Source organism: Acomys minous (assembly GCF_964271855.1).
Source record: "Acomys minous genome assembly, chromosome: 2".
Classification (NCBI taxonomy): domain Eukaryota; kingdom Metazoa; phylum Chordata; class Mammalia; order Rodentia; family Muridae; genus Acomys; species Acomys minous.
In genome coordinates, this window is record NC_140484.1 from 139,005,614 (window position 1) to 139,032,865 (window position 27,252).

The 27,252-nt window shown below is 39.3% G+C and overlaps 1 protein-coding gene across 6 annotated transcripts in view; it reads right to left on the reverse strand.

The window, feature by feature from the left end:
• Window positions 1-27,252, reverse strand: part of STK33 (serine/threonine kinase 33) — a 158,762-nt gene that overhangs the window by 9,968 nt on the left and 121,542 nt on the right. For all 6 annotated transcript variants that reach the window (XM_084772524.1, XM_084772522.1, XM_084772523.1 and 3 more), the window contains one exon: window positions 14,809-15,006. In XM_084772524.1, the coding sequence (XP_084628650.1) occupies window positions 14,809-15,006 (198 nt within the window). The remainder of the gene's footprint in view (window positions 1-14,808; window positions 15,007-27,252) is intronic.

Sequence of the window (27,252 nt, forward strand, 5' to 3'; positions counted from 1 at the left end):
TGCTGCTCTCCACACAACTGTAGAGAATGCACTGTCCTTGGTTGGTATAGTACTTTGTGTATGCCCCCTGGGTCCAGATCTGCCCTCCTTGATGGTCTCCATGTTGGGTTCTAGGACCTACTGGGTCTTTCTATTTCCCCATTCTCCCATATATCTCTCACCTGGAGTCCCATTAGCAAGTCCCAGCATCTGTCCCAATCCCCTGCTGAGTGAAGGCTCTCAGAGGACATCCATGTTGGGCTAGTGTCCAATTATAAGTGAGTATATACCATGTGTGTCTTTCTGGGTCTGGGTTAACTCACTCAGGATGCTCATTTCTAGTTCCATCCATTTGCCTGCAAATTTCAAGATTTCTATAGTATAAATGTACCACAGTTTCTTTATCCATTCTTCAACTGAGGGACACCTACATTGTTTCCAGATTCTGGCTATCATGAATAAGGCTGCTATAAACATAAGTGAGCAAATGTCCTTGTTGTGTAGTGGAGCATCTTTCAGGTATATTCTAAGAGTGGAATAGCTGGGTTTTGAGGTAGCCCTAGTTCCAAATTTCTGAGAAAATACCATATTGATTTCCAAAGTGGTTGTACAAGTTTGCACTCCCATCAGTAATGAAGGAGTGTTCCCCTTTCTCCACATCCTCACCAGCATGTGCTGTCCACTGAGTTTTTTATCTTAGCCATCCTGATGGGTGGAAGATGAAATCTCAGAGTCATTTTGATTTGCATTTCTCTGATGACTAAGGATGCTGAGCATTTCTTTAAGTGTTTCTCAGCCGTTCCTCTGTTGAGAATCCTCTGCTTAGTTCTGAACCCCATTTCTTTTTTTTTCTCCTTTATTAATTTATTCTTGTTACATCTCAATGGTTATCCCATCCCTTGTATCCTCCCATTCTTCCCTCCCTCCCATTTTCCCCTTATTCCTCTCCCCTATGACTGTCCCTGAGGGGGATTACCTCCTCCTGTATATGTTCATAGGGTATCAAGTCTCTTCTTGGTAACCTGCTGTCCTTCCTCTGAGTGCCACCAGGTCTCCCCCTCCAGGGGACATGGTCAAAGGTGAGGCACCAGAGTATGTGAGAAAGTAATATCCCATTCTCCACTCTACTGTGGAGAGTGTTCTGTCCATTGGCTAGATCTGGGTAGGGGTTTAAGGCTTACCGCCTGTATTGTCCTTGGCTGGTGCCTTAGTTTGAACGGGACCCCTGAGCCCAAATCTGCCTATCATAATGTTCTACTTGTAGGCTTCTAGGACCCTCTGGATCCTTCTACTTTGCCATTCTCCCATGCTTCTCTCATCTAGAGTCCCACTAGAATGTCCTCCCCTCTGTCTCAGTTTCCTGGTAAGTGAAGGCTTTCGTGGGACATGCCCCTTGGGCTAATATGCAGATATAAGTGAGTATATACCATTTGAGTCTTTCTGCTTCTGGCTGAACCCCATTTCTTAATTGGGTTATTTGGTTTGGTGGTGTTTAATTTCATGAGTTTTTTAAAAATATATTTTGTATACTAGCCCTTTGTCAGATGTAGTGTTGGTGAAGATCTTTTCCCAGTCTGTAGGCTTTCGCTTTTTTCTGTTGACAGTGTCTTCTGCTTTACAGAAACTTCTCAGGCTCATGAGGTCCCATTAATTAATTATTGACCTTAGAGCCTGGGCTGTTGGACTTCTGCTCAGGAAGTTGTCTCCTGTACCAATGAGTTCCAGGCTCTTCCCCACTTTTTCTTCTAAATGATTTAGTGTGTCTGGTTTTATGTTAAGGTCTTTAATACACTTGGACTTAATTTTTGTGCATGGTGATAAATATGGATCTACTTGTATTTTTCTACATGTAGACCTACAGCTGGACCAGCACCATTTGTTGAAGATGCTATTCTTTTTCCATTGAATAGATTTGGCTTCTTTGTCAAAAATCAAGTGTCCATAGGTGTGTGACATTATTTCTGGGTCTTTGATTTGATTCTGGGTCTTTGATTTGATTCCAGCCTATTGCTATGCCAGAAACAGTTTTAATTACTGTTGCTCTATAGTACAGCTTTAGATCAGGAATGGAGACTCCTCCAGAGGATCTTTTATTGTTCAAAATTGTTTTAGCTATCCTGGGTTTTTTGTTTTTCCACATGAAGTTGAGAATTGATCTTTCAAGTTCTTTAAAAACTTGTGTAGGTATTTTAATACAGATTGCATTGGATTTGTAAGTTGCTTTTTGTAAGATGGCTATTTTTACTATGTTAGTTCTCCCAATCCATGAACATGGGAAATCTTACCATCTTCTGATATCATCTTCAATTTCTTTCTTCAGAGACTTGAAGTTTTTTTCATACAAGTCTTTCACTTGCTTGGTTAGAGTTACACACCTAGATACTTTATATTACTTGTGGCTATTGTGAAGTGTATTGTTGATTTCTTGGATGTTTTGTGTCAGGAAATTTTCAGGTGTAACATTTTCTCTGATGATTCCATCAAATTCTTCTATTGTATCTTCTACACTCAGGATTCTTTCCTCCATCTCTTAAATCCTGTTGGCTAAGCTTACCTCTGCATTTCCTGTTTTCTTCTCTAAGTTCTCTCAACTCCTGGCTTTCTTCTGTCTGTGCTTTTGTCATTATTCCCCTTTTCATCTTCAGATATTGAACCATTTTATTGATTTCCTTCATCTGATTGTTTGCATTTTCCTGAATTTCTTCCAGTGATTTTTTTTTTTCATTTCCTCTCTATAGGCTTCTGCCATGGTCTCTCTAATGTCCTCAATCTGACTGCTTTTTCCTGTATTTGTTTATGAATGTTATTTGTTTCCACCATTATCATCTTCATTACTAAGGATTTGAGGTCATTTTTTTTGTGCTTCAATTGTGTTTGAGTTTCCAGGATTGAATTCTTTGGAATAACTGGGTTTTGGAGATGCCATATTATTCTGGCTTTTGTTGTTTGTGTTTTTATGCTGGACTTTGGTCATCTTGCTGTTTTTTACTTTGGGAGGTAGTTTCTGATGTCCTTCACTGGTTGTTGAGAGCAGTTCATTAGTGAGTGTCTTATAGATTAAGACCTCTCACCTATGGGGATCAGGGAACCCTTCCCTGGGTCAGGCAGGTAACCTGGTTTCAGCTCCAGAGGACTTTGCTCCATACTGGGCCAGCAGAGGCTAGTGTTGGTGCCCTGCAGCCCAACATTCAGTCCAAGATAGTGTAGGTACTATCTGCCTTTGGCTGGGCTTTGGAAACCCTGCCCTTGGTCACAGGGCCCTGGGGCCCCTGTTCCTCTGACTGAGAGTGCGGGAGTCGCCCACTGGCTTAGGCTTCCTCCCATTCTGCAGGCCGTGGGACTTCAGTTCAGTCCGCTTGAGAATTTGGAGCTGCTGGCTGGCGTAGGCTTCTGCCCATTCTCACTCAGGCTGTGGGACCTCCATTCAGTCCACCGGGAGTGCGGGAGCCGCCTGCCCCATGTTGTTTTTTAAGACAAGGTTTCTTACCAACTGGCTAGGCTGGTATTTCAGCAAGCAATCCCCTAGGATGTCCTGTCTCCGCCTCCCAGTGCTAGGACTACAGGCATGCACCACCACACTGGGTTCTACATACATGCTAGGGATCTGGACTCGGGGTTTTATAGCATATAAATACATAGCAAATACTTTACCCACTGGACTATTTCTCCATCCCAGTTAAATTCTTTATTAATATATTTGCAGATTCTTATATTATTTTAGGGTTTTAAATATTCATGTAGGCATTGGTAATTCATTTTCTAGCCAATCATATTCTATTATAATTACATGCTATACTCCATTATAATACATACCATTATATGTTTGCCTGTTTTTCAATTAACGGACATTTGGATTGCTCCTGCCCTTAGGCCATATAATAATTTGTTACAAACATATCCTATAAATCTTTTCAGGTAGTTTACAAATCTTTCTGTAAATTTGAGATCGTTGGGTGAATGGCAAATGAATGTTTAACGTTATAACTAATAACAATTTGTATTTGAAAGGATTCCTCAGATGGTACAGCTGAATTTCTAATAGCAATATAGGAAAAATATATTTGTTCCATGCCCTTGCCGACATTTGGAGTGGCTAGTCTTTAATTCTACTATGTATGTAGTGATGGCTTGTTGCAGCACTTACATTTTCCTTACAGCTGCGGGGAGAAGCATCTGTGAGATGCTGTTGGCCCCGTCTGAACTCTTTGTTCAAGTCTTGTAACATTTTCAAAGCTGAGTTGCCTTATTATTGTTTAGTGATAATAACTGCCTTGTTATTCTGTTGTTATTAAGGGACAGCATAACCAAGGAAACTCTTATAAAAGAAAGAATTTAATTAGGGTTTGCTTACAGTTTCAGAGGATCAGTCCATTATCATCATGGTGGGAAGCAGTCAGTTGCTGGAGCAGTAGCTGAGAGCTTTACATCCAGCTCAACAAGCAGGGAGGTAGAGAGAAAGAAGGGGGGGAGGAGAGAGAGAGGAGACTGGACTAGGCTTGGGCTTTTGAAACCTCAAAGCCCACTCTCAGTGACACACCTTCTCCAACAAGGACACACTTAAATCTTCCCTAAATAGTCACAAGTTGGAGATTAGACACTCAACTATATGAGGCTGAGGGGACCATTTTCATTCAAACCACCACAGTAACAGCCATATTTTGGACACAAGCCCTTTCTCTCTGCAGCTCAGTCATTACTTTCCTCATATGCTTTCAGTGAGCAGGCATGCTTATTTTTTATGAAGCCCATTTAATCATCTTTAAAATGCTTTCTGTGTCCTAAGAAATCTTTGACAACTTGTTGGATGAAAATAGTCTCAGGATTTATCCTAGGAATTTTATAATTTAGCTTTCAGATTTATGTCTATCTATCACAAACTAATTTTCGCATTCATTTTCAGTTAGGAGATCAAACTTCATTTTTTGTTGTATATATGGCCTAACATTCTTAGCACTATTTATTAAAAACTGACAGAGTAAGATAGCCTGGGCCCATGGGGGCTCACAGAGACTGAACCACCAACCAAAGAGCATATACATGGGCTGGATCTAGATCCCCTACACATACGTAGCAGATGAGCAGCTTGTTATTCACGTGGATCCCCTAACCACTGGAGCAGCGGCTGTCTCTGGCTCTGTTGTCTGCCTTTGGGTCCCTTTCCCATAACTAGGTTCCCTTCTCTGGCCTCAGCGGAAGAGGATGTGCTTATTCCTGCTGCTACTTGATGTGCCAGGGTGGGGTGGTACCCATGGAGGCCTTTCTTTCTCTGAGGAGAAGGGGAAGGGGGACAGGGGGAAAGGGAGGGGAAGGGGGGACTGGGAGTGGAGGAGAGAGGGGCTGCAATCAGCCTGTAAATTAATTAAATAAATTGATTAAGGAAAAAGAAAAAAAGGCTATTTCTTTTCCAGTGATTATTTTAAAGAACTTCAAATCAACTTCTCATGTAAGCATGGTTCTGTTTCTGTATACATACTTTTATTCTTTCAGCTACTTGTCTGTCCTTAGACAAATGCCAAATGCTATTGACTACTGCAGTTACATGTAAGTAAATCCAGAAAATGTAGGCTTTTCAGTATAGTTTGGCTGATCCAGGTCTTAATGTATTTATAAATAAATTTTAATTAGAAAAATGTATTCTAATTTTAATCAGAAAAAACATATGTTGACAATTTCAGCTGGGATTGGTTTAAAGTTATAGATCACTTTGGGAAGAACTGACATGCTAACAGTGCTGACTATTTCAATCCATGAACATGGTGCACCTCTCCTTATAGGTCAGCTTTCCTCATCTTAGCTCAAGAATATTTTGTAACTAGTTTGTTATATTTATCACTTTGCTTTGTAATAGTATTCCAAATGGCATGCAAAGTTTTTGTTCAGGGTTTCTGTGCCTGCATTAATGCGAGATACTGGCTAATAGTTTCCTTCTTTTATAGCATCCCATGATGTTTATATTAAAGTTTTTACCCTATAAATTTGTTGTACAAAAGTCTTAAAGGTTTATGTGAGTTTCTTCATTTCTTTATTAAACATTTAGTGAAACTAATCATTAAATTAATTTGAGAATGAAATTATTTATAGAAAAGATTATAACTTAAATATTTTATTTACAAATAAGTATAAAACAACTTAAGTTTTCCATTTTTACATATCTGTTTTGGTAGTTTATAAAGAAGCATTGATGATTTCACTTAAATTTTCTAACCTAGGTGGTGACGGTACATGCCTCTAATCCCAGCACTTGGGAGGCAGAGGCAGGCAGATCTCTGTGAGTTCAAGGCTAGTGTGGTTTACAGAGTGAGTTGCAGGAAAGTCAGGGCTACACAGAGAAAATTTGTTTCAAAACCAAGCCAAACAAAGAAAAAAAATCTAGATTTGTGGCTCACATTTGTAATCTCAGCATTTGGAGGTAAAGGCAGGAGAATTACTACAAATTCAAGACTTAGTCTGTTCTATGTAGCATGTTCTAGATCAGCCTGTCCCGATGATCTCACCTCTCCAAAATCCCTCAAAACCAAAAATTAAAAAAAAAAAAAAAGATCTTTCTAGTTGATGACATCATTTGTGAGTCAGTAATGCTGACACTGATTGACAGGAGCCAGGGCTGAGAACAGATGGAGAGTGACAACCTAAGTGGGCCTGAAGGAACTGTCAAAGCAACCACAAACTCTCTGGTACATAAGTACCTGGAACTCATGGGAAAATGAAGAAGAATGGTAAATCCTCCCATAAACAGCTGAAGACCAAACCTACATATTCATGAAGCACAGCTAACACCAAGCTAAATATGAAAAGCATGGTTAGGAGTATCATAGTATCAAAGATAACGAGGAAACCTTAAAGGAATCCAGAGAAAAGTGACATAGTGCACATAAAGAAAAAATAGTGGTCGGGTGTGTGGCCCGCACCTTTAATCCCAGCACAGCCAGGGCTATTACACACAGAAACTCTGTCTCAAAAAACAAAAACAAAACCAAACAACAACAACAAGAATATATTTTTTGGTTTTTTGGTTTTGTTTTGTTTTTTTTCTGAGGCAGGGTTTCTCTCTGTAGCTTTGGCTGCCCTGGACTCACTTTGTAGACCAGGCTGGGCTCAAACTCACAGCGATCCGCCCCCTCTGCCTCTCCAAGTACTGGAAATACAGGCGTGTGCTACTGTGCCTGGCAGGAAAGAACAGTTTGATTTAGCAGACTCCTAAGAAAACCTGACAGCCAGAAGACAACAGGAACAACCTTTAAAATGTAGACCAACCAACCAAGTAAACAGACAAAAGTCTGCCAGACCAAGAGTTCCACAAAGAATCTCCTAAAGCAGCTAAGGCAACACAAAATTTTCCAACTGAAAGAAAATGGAGGGGGCTCAGCAGCAGGCAGCAGCCTAGGGAATGCAAAGAAGCCCGTGGAACTCAAGGGAAACGAGGCCAGATGGAAGCCAGATCCTCGGAAGGAAAGAAGAACAGCACAAATGCAAATAGCTGGGTAAATAGAAAGGACGTTTTTGCTCTTAATTTCTGGAAAATAGACATGACAGTTTAAAATTAAAATGATACATTTTCTGTGTAGTTTATAATTGTGTAGATAAAATACATGCAACAATTTTAGTATAAAGGAAGAGATGAAAAGACCAAAAGAGTACGTGTGGAAGAGAAGCATTGCTCATTAGTTACTCTTCTGTGGCACAGCCGAACAGCCATGGGCCATGGGGGCAGCTGAGCAAAAGGTGGGCCTGGGAGACAAGGAAACAAAGGGTTCTCCAATGTCATTTTCCTAGAAGACTGTGGGTTAGCTGGTGAAGCCTTAGCCTCATCCAGAAAGTGCTTGCGGGGGGTGGGGGGGGCAGTGGGAGTAGAAGTGGGGGCCAAAGGTTCCTTGGGAATAGAAGACTTGCTGTGAGCAGGGGTTAAGTCTGCTTACTCACAAGGCCACCATCTGTTACAGTGAAAAGATGCAAAGCATGACCAGAAAAAGAGCAAGTGCACCAGGCATGGCAGTGCGCACCTGGAAACCCCAGTGCTCAGGAGGCAGAGGCAGGAGGATCTCTGTGAATTTGAGGCCAGGCAGGACTACATAGTTAGTCCCTCTCTCAAAACAAAACAACAACAAAGAAGAAGGAAGGGGGCTGGAGAGATGGCTCAGAGGTTAAGAGCACCATCTACTCTTCCAAAGGGCCCAAGTTCAATTCCCAGCAACCATATGGTGGCTCACAACCATCTGTAATGAGACCTGGTGCCTTCTTGTGGTGGGGCAGGCATACGTACGGGCAGAATACTGTATAAAAAATTAATAAATTAATTTTTTTTTAAAGAAAGAAGGAAGGAAGGAAGGAAGGAAGGAAGGAAGGAAGGAAGGAAGGGGAAAGGACATGGAGTGACGTCTGGCGACAGAAGGCTTGGACTTCTTTTTGTCCTCTACCCCTCCAGTTACCCAGGCTGCACGCCATCTGCTGGAAGTCAGTTATAACTGTGCCTGAAATATCTGTCAGCAGGCTTTATAGACAGAGCCTGGGGTTTTCACTATGGACTGGTCACACATGGATAAATAATGTTTTTCCACAAATAATTTAAATACAATAGCATTACAGTAACCACCTAAAATCCAAGTTCCCAAATATCAGCTAAGAACAAAGCTCACAAATAGGCCTTTCCAGGAATAGAGCTCTCTTTTTTTAAGATTTTATTTTATTTTTGGCATGTACATTTATTTTTATTACATGTAAATAAAAAATTACATACTGCAAGAAGAACCATGAAGCAATCAGGGATTGTATGAGTGTTACACTCACGGTGTTTTGGCTAGTTGTATTTAGCAACCTTGTAGAAAACATCTTTCCTATCTTGGTGATTCTAAAACTCTGAATGCGAATCAATGTCTATCATATCTCATCTCTGTCAATGTAAAACAACTATCTAGACCTAAAAACATCTTAACCCCTAAACAGCTAAGGATGTTCTCTTTTCCTTTATCTTTCTTTCATAGATATGGAATAGAGCTCTTACATGCACGAGCCCCTGGATCTGATCTCCAGGAGCCAAAGGAAATAAACATAAAGTAGCCATCTGACCTGCTATATTAACTCTACTATATAATAAGCAGCTATAAAACTGCCCAGCCTCCTTACAACAAATATTCCTTGTTTATGAATCGCAGGGCTTGGCCTTGCTAGGCTAGACTTACAGCTGTGGATAGAGTTCAAATGTGTTCAAGATCTTCCTAATTTGAGGACCCGGGGCTTCCTATGGAAGGTAGCTAGAAACCCAGAAAGCATGTTACATCATGCTAAAGCACATCACACAAGCACCTGCACTACAGCAGGGAAGGGCATCCTCTGGTCCTCAGGGGCCCACAGCAACAGAGGCAGGGGTGCTAATGAGACATCCTCCTGGTGAGAACAATAGCAGAGCCTTATGGGATGCACAAAACCCCAAATGGTCGGAAGTATCGCTTTATCCTCACATCTCTTGGTATACTAGCTAATGCACACATACTATCAAAGGAAACTTGAAATAATCAGGAAAAATGAAATTCTGATAATATTCTATGTAAAATAACTAGAAATATGATATGTAAGGCAATTGTGGCTAACATCATGTCAAGAGTGCTACATGCCTGAGTGGAGGATGTTACTACTATTCACAAATGAAAGCATGGAGGCCTAGAGATGCCCCACACCAAACTGCTGGAGGTGGTAAAGCCAGCTCTGAGCCGTCATGGAATGTCTGCATATTTCATTATTAAGATACGACTGTTATTGGTCACTGTCCTAATCAGGGTTCTACTGCTGTGATGAAACTCCAGACCAAAGCAATGTAGGAAAGATTCAGCTTACATTTCGGACTGCATTTTAGTTCCATGGAGAATGTTACTGACATGTTGCTGGGGACTGCACAGAGTTCAGAGACTGCTTTCAACACTGAGATCATTTAACAATATTAATTTTTCCAATCCATGAAGATGGAACATCTTTCTAGTGTCTTTGATTTCTTTTTTTTTTTTTTTTAGTGTTGTATACTTTTGATTGTAGAAGTCTTTCACCTCCTTGGCTAAGTTTATTCCTAGATAATATAGATTTAGGCTATTGTGGACATGGTTGTATTCCTAATTCCTTTTTTAGAATGTTTGTTATGGTGTACAGAAAAGCTACTGATTTTTGGTATGGTGATTTCATATCTTGTTACTTTGATGAAATTGTTTATCAAATCTAAGTCCTTTAGGGTCTTTTGGTACAAGAGTGTATCAACTACAAATGAAGATAGTTTGAATATTCTCTTTCCTATTTGCATCCCTGTTATTGCTTTATCATGCCTACTGCTCTGGCAAAGATTGCAAAAATTATACTGAATAAGAGTGGTAAAAGTTAACACTAGTCTTACTTTTGACTTCATACAAAGAGTTTCAGTTTTCCTCTATGCAGTAGAATGTTGACTATCTATCTATCATATACAGCCTTTATTTTATTGATGTACAGTCTTTCAATTCCTAGCTTTTTCAAAGGTTTTATAATAAAAGGATGTTGAATTTTGTCAAAGGATTTCTTAAAAGTCAATTGGGAATTATCATGTGAGTCCCTCTGTTCCGCTCATGTGCCATATTACACCTGTTGGTTTGTACATGTTGAACAATCCTTACACCTCTAGAATGAGACCAACTCCATCGTGGCTATGCTCTTTTTAATGTAGTGTTAAATTTAGTTAACAAGTATTTCATTAAATAGTTTTAATCTATATTCATCAAAGTCTTTATCATGGTCTATGGTTTTCATTATGGCCATTGTTATTATTACATCCTTATCCAGTTTTGGTATGAGAGTCATAGTTGCTCCCTATGAATCTTCTGGCATATTTGCTTTCTTGCTCTATAAAACAGCATTAAAAACACTGGTGTTAATTGTATTCTAAGGGACTGGTCCCGGCCTCCTCACTGATGGAGGACTTTATTACTTCAGTATCATTGTTGGCTCCTGATCTATAGAGTTATGTCTTTTTGGTTTGATCTTGGAGAATCATATTTACCCAGAAATTTGTTCAATTCATCTAGATTTTCCAGCTGATTGGAATATTTTTAAAAAATAATCCCTAACAGACCTCTGAGTTTCAGTGGCATTTTTAAATTAAGTTTTTATTTTACGTGTAGGTAAGGTTTGCCTGCGTGTTGGTATATCTGTGCACCATGTACATGCCTTTATCAATGGAGGCTAGAATAGGGCTTCTGATATCCTGAAACTGAAGTTACAGACAGTTGAGGGCCACCATGTTGGTGCAGGGAATTGAACTCTGGCTCTCCAGAAGAACAGCAAGAGCTCTTAACCACTGAGCCATCTCTCCAGCCCCACTAGCTGTTGGGTTAATCCTTCCTCCATCCTAATTGTATTAACCTGGGCCCTCTTTCTTTTGGTGAGTTTGGCTAAGGGTTTGTTCTTTGTTTACTGGTTCTTAGTGCTATTCTTTTACTCTCCAGTTCATTAGCTTCTGAGCTAATCTTTATCAATTCTTTTTTTTTCTACTGGCTTGGCTTTAGCTTGCTTTCATTTTTCAAAGATCTTTAGATAGATCATTAGGTTATTTATTTGATATGTCTCAGATTAAAAAAAATATGTAGTCACTCACATCTACAAACTTCCCTTTTTAGAATTGTCTTCATTGTAACCTAAAGGTTCTGGTATACTGTGTTCCTGCTTTCATTCAGTTCTAGGAATTTTTAATTTTCCCCGTGATTTCTTCAATGGCCCATTTATCATTCCAAAGTATGTTGTTCAGTCTTCACATGTTTGTGTAGTTTCTGTAATTGCTATAACTTTAATTGCTATAAAAATCAGCCTAGCTTACCTGGCAAGTTCTAGGCCAACAAGAGACCTTATCTTAAAGAAAAAATGCATGAGGGAAAGGGTGAGAAAGAAAAAATGGATAACATCCAAGGAATAACACCCAAAGTTGTTCTTTGGACTCACATGTATGTATACACAGAGAATATCAGTAGATGGTTAAATGAATTAAGACAATTTAGTATATGAAAGAGTAATTCAATAAAGAAGGGTTATGGAAAAAATCAAGTAGAAATCTTGGAAATAAAATGCTCAGTAAATCAAATAAAAGGCTGAGTTAAAAGCCTTACCAGTGACTGGATCAAGGGTAGAATATCAAGGCTTGAAGGAAGATTTATGAATTAGAACATTCAGACCATATTATAAGAAAATAAATTATAAGCAGAACATGAAAGAACTTTGGGATGTGATTAAAAGACAAACCTAGGAATCTTGGCATAGACTCAGATATAGAGATACAGAATAATGACATAGAAAATCTGTTCAGTAAAATGATCGCATAAAAAATTTCAAGTTGTGGGCAACATATGTATAATCAGACACAGAAAGCATTAATAACACCAGAAAAAGAACCTTCTCATGCCATGTTATGTTTAGAATGCCCAGAGTACAAAGAAAGAGGTGGGAATGGCAAGGTTGCCCATAAAGGCAAACATGTTAGAGTAACAGCAAATATCTGAGAAGAAACTCTAAAGGTCAGTAAGGTATAGCATAATGTATTTCAAGCTCCACAAAAAAATGATAACTCAACCTATTTTTATTATATCTGGCAAAACTATCCTTCAAGATGCAAACAGAAATAAATACCTTCTAGGCATAAACTAAAGCTATTCGTGACCACTGAGTCAGAATTTCAGAAGATGCTTTTGGAACATTAGACATAGAAGAGGAAGATACACACATTATGAGAACATGGGCAAAAATAAATTTCATTAAAGCAATAGGTAAGCAAATTAGAAGAATTAAGAAAGAATCAACTATTTGTTGTCTGCAAGAAACCCATTTTGTGGGACATTTCATGTATTGACTGAAAGTTAAAGAACAGAAAGCAATGTTCCAAGCAAATTAAAAATCAAAACAAATAGGAATGGCTATGCAAGTACATGGCTATGCAGATACTATTTCAGGCCAAAATCAGTCAGAAGAAGCAAATAAAGCCATTACATATTAACAAAGGGAACAATCTATTAAAGAGAATATGATGATTGTAAGTATATATGCACAAAATATCTGCATACCAAATTTCATAAAACAATCACAACTAGACCTAGAAAGAGAGAAAGGGGGGGCTCTGGTAGAACAAAAGTAGACAATTCCTCACCCACTCTCATCAGTATATTGGTCACTGGGACAGAAAAAGCTGATACCAGAGCTAACCTACATTATAGGTGTAATGTGTTTGCTAGACATCTAACAAATTGTTCAGTCCAATGCTCTGTGGTATGAGCTGGAATGTCCCCACTTCATCTCTGATTTCAAGTTTTCTTTTCTACTTACTTTAGCTAGAGGTATACAATAACTATTTCACTGGTATTTAATATTGCTTTTGTGATTTCTATTCTGATGTCTACTATTTCTTTCCTTTCTTTGTTCTTTTCTTAGTACATTGAGATGCACCGTTAGGTTTATTACTTCACATCTCCACTTTGTGTGTGTGCGCTTATTGCAACAACCGCCCCTCTTGGTTTTGGTATATCCTGTAAGTTTTGTTACATTATGTTTCCATTTAATTTACCTATACATCATTTTAGTGGTGAAATTGTGGTTGGGATGTGAAAGAAATATGATAATAAGAATAATAAGAATGAGCAGCAGGCACTCTGGAAGCTGTTGGAATTTATAGAAGAGAATTCAATAAGCTTGTTTACAATATGGTAAAAGTGTGATTCTTTCACACAATCTAAGTGACTAGGCTAAGTTTCTTGTCCAGCCTTTTACTACCCAGCAGACACAGAACTTCCCAGGCCAGCGGGTCACTCTCCCAGGCCCCTTCTGCAAGGTTCTGACAGGGATCTTGGCTGGAGTGGGGCCAGCACTCCTGCACATTCCTGGGCATGGGTCAGGGCTCACCCGGCCAGTTCCCCCTTGTGCTCTGCCTACCTGCTGGCTACAGGGAACTGGAAAGCAACAACAAACGAAGAAATCTGTACTGTCCTGAGGACAGGATGTGTAGCTCAGATAAGAGCTAGGACACAAGACCAAGGAGAGAAAGCCCAAAGAGGAAAAATCTTATACTGATATTTATAAAAAATAGGGAAGGGGTTGCGTGGGCAAAACGTCAGGGTATCCAGTTAACAGACTACAACCTAGGATCAAAATGTTAACAATACTATACCACAGACAGGAAGCTGCTCACATCTAGTCAGGTAAATGACAAACCTATGGAGTTTGGATGTTTATGAAATAATACACAATATATTATGTGTACATAATGGATAGTATAATAATTACCTTTTGCATATAATATATAAACCAATTCTAGATTCTGTGGCTGGGTAGTGTATAAAACTTATTAATTTGGAGCCATGGGTCAAATCTGGCATACCATCTGTCTCATCGGGAAAGGCTTAGCTGGAACGCAGTCATGTTCGCTCATTTGCTGGCTGTGGCAGTGTCCAGGCAGCAGTATCAGGACAAGCAGTTAAGACAGAGGCTAATAGAGCCCTGAAGCCTACAGCACTTACTACAGTTTGAGTGTCCTTCATCTGAAACTGCTGGACGTTCAGATTAGGGATGCTTAATCTGTATGCATTCTCTCACAGAGAAGGGTCTGGCAGCCCTAATCTGAATAGCCTCTGGCCCTAAATATGAGGCCCCACTGCTGCTAAGTCTCATGGCTTAGAAGGCAGGAGGACGTCATCTGCTGACTGATGAAGGCCTTTGTTACCAATTAACAGTGAAATAATGGAGCTGCAAAACAAAAACAGAAACAAAAACAAAACAAAACAAAGTCTCCAGTGAGTGAAATTGCTGAGCAGTCTGGAGCCCTGCCACAGTGGTTCTGCCTACCTGTTTTCCTGTCTTTGCTGATGGACTGTCATCATTGACATTAAGGACACCTCCTGTGATTTGGTTGCTTTTCAATTTTTCTTTAGTGGGCTGATTGGTCTCATCTTTCTTGGTGTCCTCGTCACTTTCTGGGTTATTTTTCCATTCTTTCATCATTTCTAATACATTGGTTGGTCTCGCTGAAGAAAGTGCATTGCCCTAAGATTAAAAAAAATAAATGTTTGTGTTATAAGGGTTCAAAAAGATTGTTAAATATCTTACTAATATATTCTCCCCAAGTCAGCAACAGTCACATGGAAAAATTATAGTGCTGAGTAAGTAGCAAAACTCTGGGCATCTGTTGGAGCACGTGCCCTGACCCACAGTGGCCAAGTGCCACATGACATCACTTATGATTGAACAATGTTAAAGGGAAGCCATTGACAAGTCACGAAGAAGTAAATGTAGCCGGTCTGTGCCAAGGAGGCAGCATGGCATGGCAATTCTGTGGCAGCCAAGATGCTTTTAACATTGTTTTTAGGAAACTGGTAAGACACTGCCCAAAAGCTAGTAGGTTCAATGCTAAAGGTGACCCTACCCAACACCAAATGTCTAGGAAAAACATCCATACTCAGTCAATTAGGTAAACAATATATCTGAGAAGATAGATCATTGATTTGAAAACTCTTGCCTGGAATACTTCTATGTAATGTAGCCATTTGGCTGTAACTGATTCTGTGCTGTTCCTACCCCAGGTATGACCTTAGCAAACCAAAACTGGTCATTTCACACTAATTCTATTTCCCAAAAACCCATCTAATGTGCTGAGACACACACACATGTAGGCTCAAATGCCCCCTGCTTGACTTAGTTTCTTTTTAAAATTCCAACTTTAACTGCTAAAGAACACTTGGACAGGATGTTTGGATCACTGTCAGGTTAAAATGAGAGCTTCAAGTGTGGGCACTGGTATGCAGAAATTCTAAGGAGCCTTTGTATGTAGGTAGATTTAAGTGTTATATAGTAATGACACAGAAAACCATAATGCAGGGCACATTAAAGACAGCCATCTGAATACACTGTGGAGGATTTATTGAGTTTAATATACTTGTGGTTAAAAATAGGTTAGCTTCAAGAACAGAGTGGTAATAATGAGAAGAGATCCTTAGGAGACCATGGCTTGCCTGTTCAGCCCTCCTCGAAGGTCAGAGTCTTACCTTTTCCTAGCATCTGAGCACTCTTCACCCTGGCTGGACTCATTTCTCCTCTATCCCCCTAGTTTTATCATCCCTTTCTGAGAATATGGACTACATTCCCTTCAAGGCCCAGGTTAAAAGTCATCTCTATTATGTGTCCCAGAACTGGGAGCACACACGGGGCTAAGGCAGCAGCCGTGGAGGGCTAGAGCCATCTACAATGCCGGATTGCCTCAGAGCTCTCATCAGACTGAGTTCTGATCCCCAGGGCTTGTAACTTCTTAGCTTCCTCCCGACCTTCTGTCAGAATTCACAGTACTCAGGCTCCTAGGCTTTAAATATACACATCTTGGGCTCAATTTGATGCTCTTATTAGCAAGGAGACATATCTATCTGTAACCTCAGTCCTGTTCAAATAGATGTTCCCCAGGTTAACTCCTTTAGATATTGTGAATTTCACTTCCTACCCTCTTTGAATAGGATTCTGTGACTTTGTCAGAATTATAACTTTGAGGTGATACATTTTGGGAGACAGCACATAGTTCATGACGCGTCCATTCCTACTGCGTACATACAAAGATCTGGAGCCTCTCTTAGCCAGAGTCCTGACTGAGAACAAGGCAGCCAGACTCCTGCCAGGCAATTTGCAATGGAAGTTACCAAGCACTGGAACTTAGAAGTCATTCTTTCCCACAGAACATATCCTGATAGGAAGAACAAGGCAAATGCATGCACCTGCAAGTCACCTCTAAGAAGCCTTAGCAAGATGGACCTGTCTACACATGACCATGCCCAACCAAAAGATAATCACAGTTTGTGATAATCATATGTGATCTGCACAACATGACAGCAGTTTATTTCAGCAACCTTTGCTTTCAAAGTCTTCATGAGCATATATTCAATTACCATGATTTAACTAACAGCATTAGTCAGTCCCTCAAGCACACAGCTCAGCCTTCACTAGCCTTGGTATATTAAGTATCATTATGTAAATTGTAAACCTCACCACTGGCTTTGTAGCCCACACCAGACAGGAGCCCATCACAATCAGTGGCTAATTGGGTCTCTCCTTTGACGTGTACTTGTTCCTGGATACTCGGTGTTTGCTGGACAGTTCATTCGTGGGTCTCCTTGTCTCCAGGGAATCAGTCAGCAAAGGTAAAAGTGCAGCAAAGGAAAGAAATGCTAATACTAGGAGTAAAATTTGAATCAGACAGAAGGTGGAATAATAGAAGCAGAGCTTGGGATGGGGACACTCCATGATTTGCATACAGCCAAAGGAAGTAGTGAAGGCAGATTTGACAAGTGAAGGTGTTGTTCCAGAAAGAATGGAAATGCTGCTGAGAAAAGATGCCCACAGAGATCTCTCAGAGGTGTTTCATGGCACAGAAAGAACATGAATACAATGCTGGAAGCAGATCAAAATGTAGCAAGCAGTAGAAGAATTTTCCAGACACAACACTGACTTTCACTCCCTAAGTCCACTGCTTGGCAAAAAGGCAGGACGACATAAGCCAGTCTTGGTGAAGGTTTACAACAGCTGCACTACCAACAACCTGACTAGAGGATTTCTAGTATTCCTTAACGTACTAAGTGAACATTGGCCTGAATTCATTTTACCTTTATGTCTATCTGCAATGAGCAGAGAATTTTTACATTTAGGGGTTTGGCAGAGAAGTTGGATGTAGATTTTTCTCAATTATTAAGATAATTTTGCAGTTTCACCCTGTGTTGTCATTTTACATTCCTGGGTTAATCGTGTAGAGTAACGCTTGCCTATGTTATCTTGTGTCCATATCTCTGGCAAGCCTTCAAGTGTCGGGATCACCTATATGCACACCCAAGAGCTCAGAGGCTAACACTATATGGTGAGAATTCCTTTGTACTCAAAGAAACCGCCCTATTTCTCAACCCAAAGAGATTGCAAGGAAGAGAAAGAGATCTAAAATAGGATCACCATCACAAGCACTCCACCGCTGAGAAAGTTAACTCGCTGCCTCCTGTACTCACTTGTGCTAGCAAGCCTGGACTCTGGACACCCAGAAGTGGCGTGCACGCTGCCTCTGTCTAAAGCCCATTCACAGGCTCCCTCCTTCATGCCTGTTAGCATTTGAAAAAGAGACTCCATCAGACACTTGGACTAACCAAGAAGTAATAGCCCGTATATTTGAGCCTTTCAGCCTAACAGAAATTATAAACCAACCAACCAACCAAAGAAACAACACAACGATGGGCTGGAACTGCCAGCGGGCACTAGATGGCATGTCACCTCTGCACAGGCGTGCTAGCTCCTGAACTCCCTTTGCTGGATGAATCAATGTCAGACACTGAAATCCTCACTTCTGAGGCTGGAGGGACCATTTCACTGGAGGCTTCCCCAAGAAGAGACCTTCTTAGTTACAACATTTCCATTTGTGTAGCCAACATGTAGCTAAGGCTGATACATTTTAGTTTGAAAAATTAGGTGGGGGTGTGTGCTCCGGAGAAGCAATGGTCCAGTGCTAAGACTCTGATCCTGTGCCTTAGTGGAAAACCCCACAGATAGAGACTTAATGGTATTTCCTCATCTAAACAAGTCTGACTTTCAAGGAGTGACATTGTTTTGTAAATAATACATGATTAATAAATATTTGGTTGTTATTTTTTGTTTGTTGTTTGTTGTTTGTTTGTTTTTTACAAATTAGAAGTGTGATCTGGAAAATAAAATGACAAAGCTGGAGAACACTCTGGAACTTTAACATATCATCAGTTTCTACTTCTGTAAACAGCTAGTATACTTGCATTGGTGATGTTAGTAGGAATACATTTTTCAACAAAAAATGAACTTTATTAAAATCATATAATAGCGCTCGATCCAAACAATGATATGTTGATTTTTACATTACAATGTGAATAAATTAAAATGTGATAACAACCTGCATCATGAGGGTGTAGTCAAACCTTATTTCTTTCTTTAAAGATTCATTTTTAGGGGTGTGTATGTGTGTGTGTGTGTGTGTGTGTGTGTGTGTGTGTGTGTGTGTGTGTATGTGTGTGTGTGTGTGTATACATGTGTGTGTATGTCTATGTATGTATGCATGTGTGTACGTGTGTGGTGTGTGTGTATGTCTATGTATGTATGCATGTGTGTACGTGTGTGTGTGTGTGTGTGTGTGTGTGTGTGTGTGTGTGCTGGTTTCTAGAATCCAGCAATGTCCAGGAGAGGGTAGTGGAGGTCCTGGAGCTAGAATTGCAGGGGATAGGGGATGTGAGCTGCCCACTGTGGGTGCTGGGAGCCAAGCCATGTCTTCTACAAAAGCTGAATGAGTGCTCTTAACTAATGTCCTCTCTCTAGACTCAAGGAGTCTTCCTTCCTCTCTTCCTTCTGTCCCTCCTCCCTCCCTCCCTTCCTTCCTTCCTCCTTCCTTCCCTCCCCCTCCCTTCCTTCCTCCCTCCCTCCCTCCCTTTCTTACTTCAGCATGTAAATTATCAGTAACCTATCAAAATGTATAGTGTGTAGTCTCTCTGACCAGTAATTTATCATACAGAATTTATTCTATAGATATGCTACTTATGAGAACATTTGTTGAGCCACTGATTGTAACAAGAAAGATCTAAAACAATTTACATGTTCTATATTCATAAGAAGACATTTACAAAATAATAAAACATCCATAGTTGGAGGTCTAATATTGTGATTTTTTAAATAAGGAAACTTTCCCAATTATTAAATGAAAAAGAGCAGTTTATAAGATGTGAATCTGTTTGTATAATGTATACATAAAAAGCACACATAGGATACTTAATGGTAATTATCTTTATTGAGAGGGAGGGGGTAGAATATTATTTTTCCTATTTTGTTCACCATTTAAAGAATTTACCATCAGCAATCCCATTGACTTCATATGACTGATGCGCAATGTAAGCATCAGGAAAAAGCATGTGTAAGCTGTAGAGAGCTACACAAACACTGATCAATTACCCTGATGCCTGGATGGGAACAACAACCACTAAGATAAGCAGCCACTTCATGTTGAAAACAGTCAACCCATTGATCTTTCACAAGTGTAGCAGGGAATGAGTGGATGAGGCTAGTGTTGGTCCTCCTGGTCCTCAGGAGGAAGGAGCCTAGGAAATTACTGTATAGAGGTGTGTCTCCAACTGCCAGTGGAGAATTTCTTGTTAGAGGTAAAGCTGAGCCTTTAAACTCAATATATTGATTTCAAACCAACAGTCTTCCAACTGGGGTGTGCACACACCTGGCTGTACAGGGGGCTTTTCAGGGGACATATCAGCAGAGATGGCATGAGGAATCAGTTTCAGGACCCTCAGTCCGCTTGAGCAAGGACTTGTAGTAATCCTCTGTGTGCTTTCCCCCTACGTCAGCCTCTTCTATTTTACAAGAAAAAGAAGGCATAGTCTGCATCCAACTTCAACTTTACCATATATAATATGCATATGTACATAATTAATCTCTGTAGTACCAATGACAACTCAAAATTTCTGCCTTTGTGTTCAGGAAACAAATGAGCATAATGACTTGGTGGAAAATCTTTTAGAAATGAAATGCTTTGTGTCTTTGCTTCCATTGAAAATTGAAGACCTAATTAAATTATTAGAAGGTAGAGCATTTAAACTCAAAATTATTTTTATATGGATCTAAATACCTTTCCTTGGGCTCTGAGTACACTGGAACTGCATTTATATTTTTGTTGCTCAAAATGTATTTTCATCATTAATCCATCCAAAGATTTACTTTCATTTACTCACTCATTTATAATGTAATGCATTTTAGGGGTGTGACTATACAAGTGGAAAATGGACACTAAATTTCGTTATCTACTTGGTTTTCCACTACCCTGCCTTCCCAGGGGGATTGTCATTTCCTTGTTGTCTTGTTTATATTTTAATCATACCTATGTGTACTCAAAGTGAAATGTTTCTTTGGCTGATTTAACTTGATAAGATGAGCATCAGACCTTAGGATTTTTTTTTCATTCAAAATTACATTGCCAAGACCACTAAATACCCTGTTCTAGGGAATTGTGAACCTTGACTCCTACATTGCAACACACATGAAAACATCACGATGTAGCAAAATACAAATGTAAGGCTAAAACTAGAAAAGCTTCTGGAGGAAACTTAGGAGATCATCTTAGGGACCTTGGAGTGGGTAAAAACTTTATTAGGCAGGACACAAAGACTATTAAGTATACAAGAAAAAATAACACATGGAAAAGTTACCAAAGTTATAAATGTTTACCAAAGACAGCACTAAGAAATGTAAATTATACATTATACATTATAGATACATTATAAAGTAGGAGGAAATTATCTGCATATATATTCAGTATGTGCTTCTATATAAATGACAAAGGGATCATATTCAGAGCACATAGAAAATTACAAATATATATAAAACGTATATAATATATATTGACTATATTGTATACATGCATATGTATACATGTATCATAGTTCATAAGCCTTTTCCTTTCATAATTTTTGCAAGATTCATTAAAGATACAACATATTCATATGTGCCTGCATATATACGGATAAGATAGCAGAATGCATATACATATGCTAGAACAATTAAAATAGTCAGTAATACATAAGATATTATAATAATATACATATTAGAAGATTAGAATAAGATATCTATCTTTTTTTAATCTTTCAGTACTTCAAACTCTGATATCTATTAGTCTCCTTTTTTATCTTTTCATGAGTCCATGTTCTTACTCCCTTCCCAGTGCGCCAAATGTTGAAATATATTAATATTATCTGAATGTATACTTCTGGATTATTATGAGCTTATTTCCTCTTCTTTGGTATTGTTTCTTGCTTCATTTAAGAAACCAATAACCCCTATACCAGATATGCAAAGACTCCTGTGCACCCAGCTCCTCTTAACATGTCCACCAAGTGTGTTAAGTATGGGTGTCCATGCAGGACTTTCTGAGGCCTCACATATTTGAAAATACTTTCATTTTTTCTTTTCATGTCAATGACCACCAGTATGGATGTAAAATTTTGGGTTTAAAGTTATTTTTCCCTTGGTAAACTTAAAATATTATTCCCAAATTGCATACTGCTGAACTATAGGATATGTGATTCTTTCCTACAGGATCTACCTGGGCTTTGCTTTAAAGCCTTACTAGACTGTGAAGGACTCACTGACTATACCAGACTGGCCCTCAGGTCCCCTTCAGTACATAGCAGTTACTCAACAAATATGTTTCATTTTTTAGTATGTATCAATAACGGAATACTGACTAAATCCTAGTTCATGAGTCTTCTAAACATAATTTTATTGAAAGATTCATTAATTAGGGATGTAATGACATATTCTTATATGTGTATGTATATAGATAGATAGATAGATAGATAGATAGATAGATAGATAAGATAATTAGAAATGAGAAACTATGTTGTAGAATGGAAGAAGGAATTTTAAAATGTTTAGGATGAAAATATATAGGAGGAAAAAATAGCCCCCAACTAGTTAGGCATCGTAACATTTCTATTCTAGTATGGGTGTGCCTGTCAAAGCTAAAGGTCAAAAGCTAATGGCTAAAAGTTGAATAAAAATTTGTAAATTAATGAGTAAAGCCTTTGTTTACACAGCAGGAGAGACTATCCTTGAACTGGGCCCTGGACTGTGGTCCCCAGTGCCTCTGCAGGATGTGGGCCCTGGACTATGGTCCCCAGTGCCTCTGCAGAATGTGGCCCTGGACTGTGGTCCCCGGCGCCTCTGCAGGATGTGGCCATAGAACAAAGTGCACACTTAACTCATGGGAAATGGCTTGTAGAAGACATTATGTTGTTCATCTTTATACCCTGACAGTGCCTGAATATGTAAAATAAAATGATACTTGTTGAGGTCAGGGTCAATATTTATTTTTAATAATATTTTTTACGTATACATTTACGTTATTACACATATATAAAATAAACTATATACAGCAAGAAGAACCATGAAACAATGAGGAATTATATTAATGTTACATTCATAGTGTTTTAGCTGTTTGTATTTGGCAACCTTGAAGAAAACATTTTCCTATCTTGGTGCATCTAAAATTCTGAATGTAAATCAATATCTATCATATCTCATCTCTATCAATTTAAAACATCTATCTAGACCTAAAAACATCTTAACCCCTAAACAACTAAGCTTAATTGTGAAAATAAACTATTTGGTCTTCAACCCCATTACAGTCTTGAGAAAGAATAAAATTAATTACCTGAGTAAACAGGAAGTGCAGGTTAGGAGCTTCAAAAATGAAAAAAATGACAGAGACAGTTTGCTGCCTGAACAGTCACCCAAAACTCTCTATAAAAGTTGGAGCATCATCTTCAGCCTTCTGGCCCAGAATATGTGACATATGTATTTGTAAGGCAGGAACTATTGACAACTTGCTTACCCTGTCTTGGTAGAGTTTGGATGTCTACTTGTAAGGAAAAATGCAAATAGATCCATATTTATCAGCCTATACAAAGTAAAGTCTAAGTGGATTAAAGACCTCAACATAAAACCAGACACACTAAATCTGTTAGGAGAAAAGTGGGAAAGAGCCTTGAACTCATTAGCACAGGAGACAACTTCCTAAACAGAACATCAACAGCTCAGGACCTAAGATCAACAATTAATAAATGGGACCTCATGAGAAACTTCTGTAAAGCAAAGGATACTCACTGTCAACAAAACAAAGCGACAGCCTACAGATTGAGAAAAGATGTTCATCAACCCTATATGCAACAAAGGGCTAATATCTAAAATATATAAAGAACTCAAGAAATTAAACACCTTGGCAGGGTCAATATTTAAATGGATGTTGACTCATTTAAAATAAGCCACCTTGCACGTCAGCCTCCCCCACAAGTTTTCTTCACAATGGGATGCAGGTAAAATCTTTTGGCCTGGGACTTAATCCCTTCACAGCCGGCTATCTTTCCTTTCTTGGTTTTCTTCCCCATTCATTCCCTTCAGCATCTTATTTGCCTGTCAGATTGGCCTTCCAGGGTTCAGAACACCTGTCCTTTCCCCTCTGGTCACGTAGAGATCCCCTGTGTCTTCTTTATTACATTGCATGTTATATATGGCCTTTCTTCTTTACTACGTTATAAGTCCATATGTTAGACAGACCATGCCTGCTATGTGTTTACTATATTTTATTATAGCACAGGGCCTGGCATATGGTAGGTGTTAAGCAGCAAAGAAAGAATAATAAATTTGTAGTAAGGAGCTGACACATAATGAATGACCCATGAGGATAAACTTTTGCAGGAGAGAGGGCCTCACACCCATTGACAACCATGGTCCAGTTTTGTGTGGGAGAACATTAGACAAGACAGAGCATCAGGCTCTAGGCAGCATGATGAGGCCTGAAAATGGAGTCTTCTCTTCAAATCCCTAGAGGAGCTACATTAGGGGAAACAATACCATGTGTCAGGTGACAGGGTTCCTGGAGGGACAGGCACATCCTTCAGTTCCAAAGAACAAAGAGAGTTTCTGGCCCATCTATTTTCAGGGGTTAGGAGGCAGGCAAGCTTCATACCGCATGATCTAGACCGGCCTGGCCTATAAGTCAAGGGCAGGCACAGAGGCAGGACCAGGTAGGATCACAAACTTATCCTGTAGCTGCCAGAGGGGGAGACTGCAAGGCCATAGCACAGCATTCTATATGCCAGAGAGGGCGCGAGAGAGCAAGAGACACAGGGGGAGCTGGACTTTTAGCTTCTGGGGAGAGAGAGGCTGCTAGGGGTCTGCAGCCTACAGCATACATTAAAACATGTTGAAGGATTTACCCAGGTATGATAAGATGGCCCAGAACTGGGAGCTATCTTTTTACAAGCCACAGAAGAAAATAATTCTCCTAATTTATACTGGTGGTTTTAGATTTTAAATTCTTGGTGTTAACCTGTGACCTAAGGATTTGAAGAAAATGAGAGGCCACTAAAATGGTCTAGTAAGAAGCAACCATCTCATGATCTGATGGGGATGGGAAAGAGGAAAGGAGAAGCAGCTGACACAGAAAATAACCATGCACCCCCCAGGCGGAGGAGGGCTCCTCAATCCCCACCCCTGCTGCATGGTCATCCGGCTACTTTTCTTCACATTCAGCTTTTGAAACCAGGGTGGCACTTAGAATTTATTTGAAATTCTGTTCACTTACATGTATATAGAAAAATAATTCTTTTTTTTTCTTGAAATACTTTTAAGATATGAGCCACGCTTCAAGATGCACAATACATAGGCTAAACTACAGACACTTTTTGTCCAGGAAGGCTCTTTGAAAAAGAGATGTTGCCAAGCATTAGGTACTGAGAAAAACATGCTCTGATATGGAGCAGTCAGGCTCTGAGGGAACCGTCTTGCTTTAGACTTTTTCAAGCAGAGGACATGAATTACAGGAGGGAAGACTCCAAGTGTTAGGAAGAAACGAGTCATGCCTTTCAGAAGCTTGTAAAATGCCAGCATTCTAAATTTCATACACTGAACTTAGGAGAGTCCAATATAGTACACAATATCTGTCACTTTTTATCCATTTGGCAAAGACTTCAGAGAGACAAATGTTAGAGGCTTGAAAATGGAGACTTCTGGAAAAATGACCAAAGCCAGAAATAAAGCCGTACTAATTAGAAAACAAATAATTAAACGGCCAAACCCGAATGTTGTGTGATGCTGAAAAGAGATAAATTTCAAAGGCATACCATCTGTTTTACAACTTTTTATTTTCCTGTACTACAAATCTACTCCATACATTTTTACAATGATCTCACTGCTAACTCATTTACACAATTACTTTAGGCCAGAAATAATTACAACTCAGAATCCCAGAAGAGATGAAAATAGTTACAAAAGAGGGCAGATATAATACATTCTTGGTTAAAAACTATGTTTTTGCCTCAAAGAAAAAGAATTGTTATTCAAAGAAATAATTCAAAATTGTCAAAGGAAAATTAGAGAATATAAAAACTGATACCACAATATACTTATGATGTCTAAGCATATCTGGACCTCTTCTGGATGTTGTAAGCATTAAAAGCATATTGTGAGGCCTCTTCTGTGTTTGCTTGTTTCCTGATATATTTCTTTGCCCAGGGGTTTTTACATGGCATCTACATACTCATGATTCTCTAGTTTATAACTCCAGTTCCAGACCTGTATCTGTTGATCCACTTAACATAAACTTGACTGTCACATAGTGTTTCAAACTTGTCATACCTAATTCAGAGCTCCTGGCTTGCCACCCATGTCCTACAGGAAGAAACTCTTCCATAGATGTCTGTATTTCAATAAATGGAATCACTGTTCAACCAGCTGTTAGAGCAAAATCTAGATTTCATTCAATATTCCTCCCATATCCTTATTCATGCAATCCATTATCAAATTCTATGGTTCACATTTTCTCACTGCCTCCCCCCATCTCTCTTTCTCTTCATGCTCAAGATCAAACCCAGGGCTTTGCACACTATTCAAGTACCTTACTGCTGAGCTAGAACCATAGACCTTTCATTCACATTCTAAAACGTGTATCTCACGTGTATTTTCTCTGTTTCTGTTGTTACTACACTATCTAAACTGTCACCACCTCTCAGAAATGGTTCCTCAGTAGTTACCAAATTATCTATCCCACCTAATGGCTGGAATGACTTTTTAAGACTATAACTACACAATAAGTTTCATTTCAAATATAATAGTATTTGTGTCCTTGGGACCTAAAACAGTGTCTAGCTAAATATACACTTAGTTCTTTAGTGAATACTGTCAACAATTACCTCATTTAGTGCTAGTAACTTCTAATATCAAGTCTCAAACTTTTCCTGACATCTCTATGAACATAATGACTTAGTGAATTGTTCACTGAAAAGAAGTCTCTCAGTAATTCATTGTTTATTGATAATTGTAAGGACTGGGATTATGCTGGCTTATATATTTCAGTGTCCTAAAGATAAAGGAAGTTTGCTCTCTGCTAACACAGAACAAGTCCGGAATTGTTGCCATGGTGATTTGTGAACTATAAGCCCTGGTACCCTGTATTTTATTGTTCTTTACCAACCCCAGTTTGTAGCTCCACTTTGTTGTCCAGCATGGCTACTCAATCGCCAGTCACCAATCCTAGTTTACCAGGAAAGAGGAAAGGCAGGAAGAACGCCGTGCCTACTCCACTTAGGAGGAGACTGTACACTCCTTCACATCTCATTGGGCATCAGTGGTGACTAACACATCAAACTGGGAAACAGAGAAACACAACTGGATGGCAATGTTTCCAGGCCGCGCAGC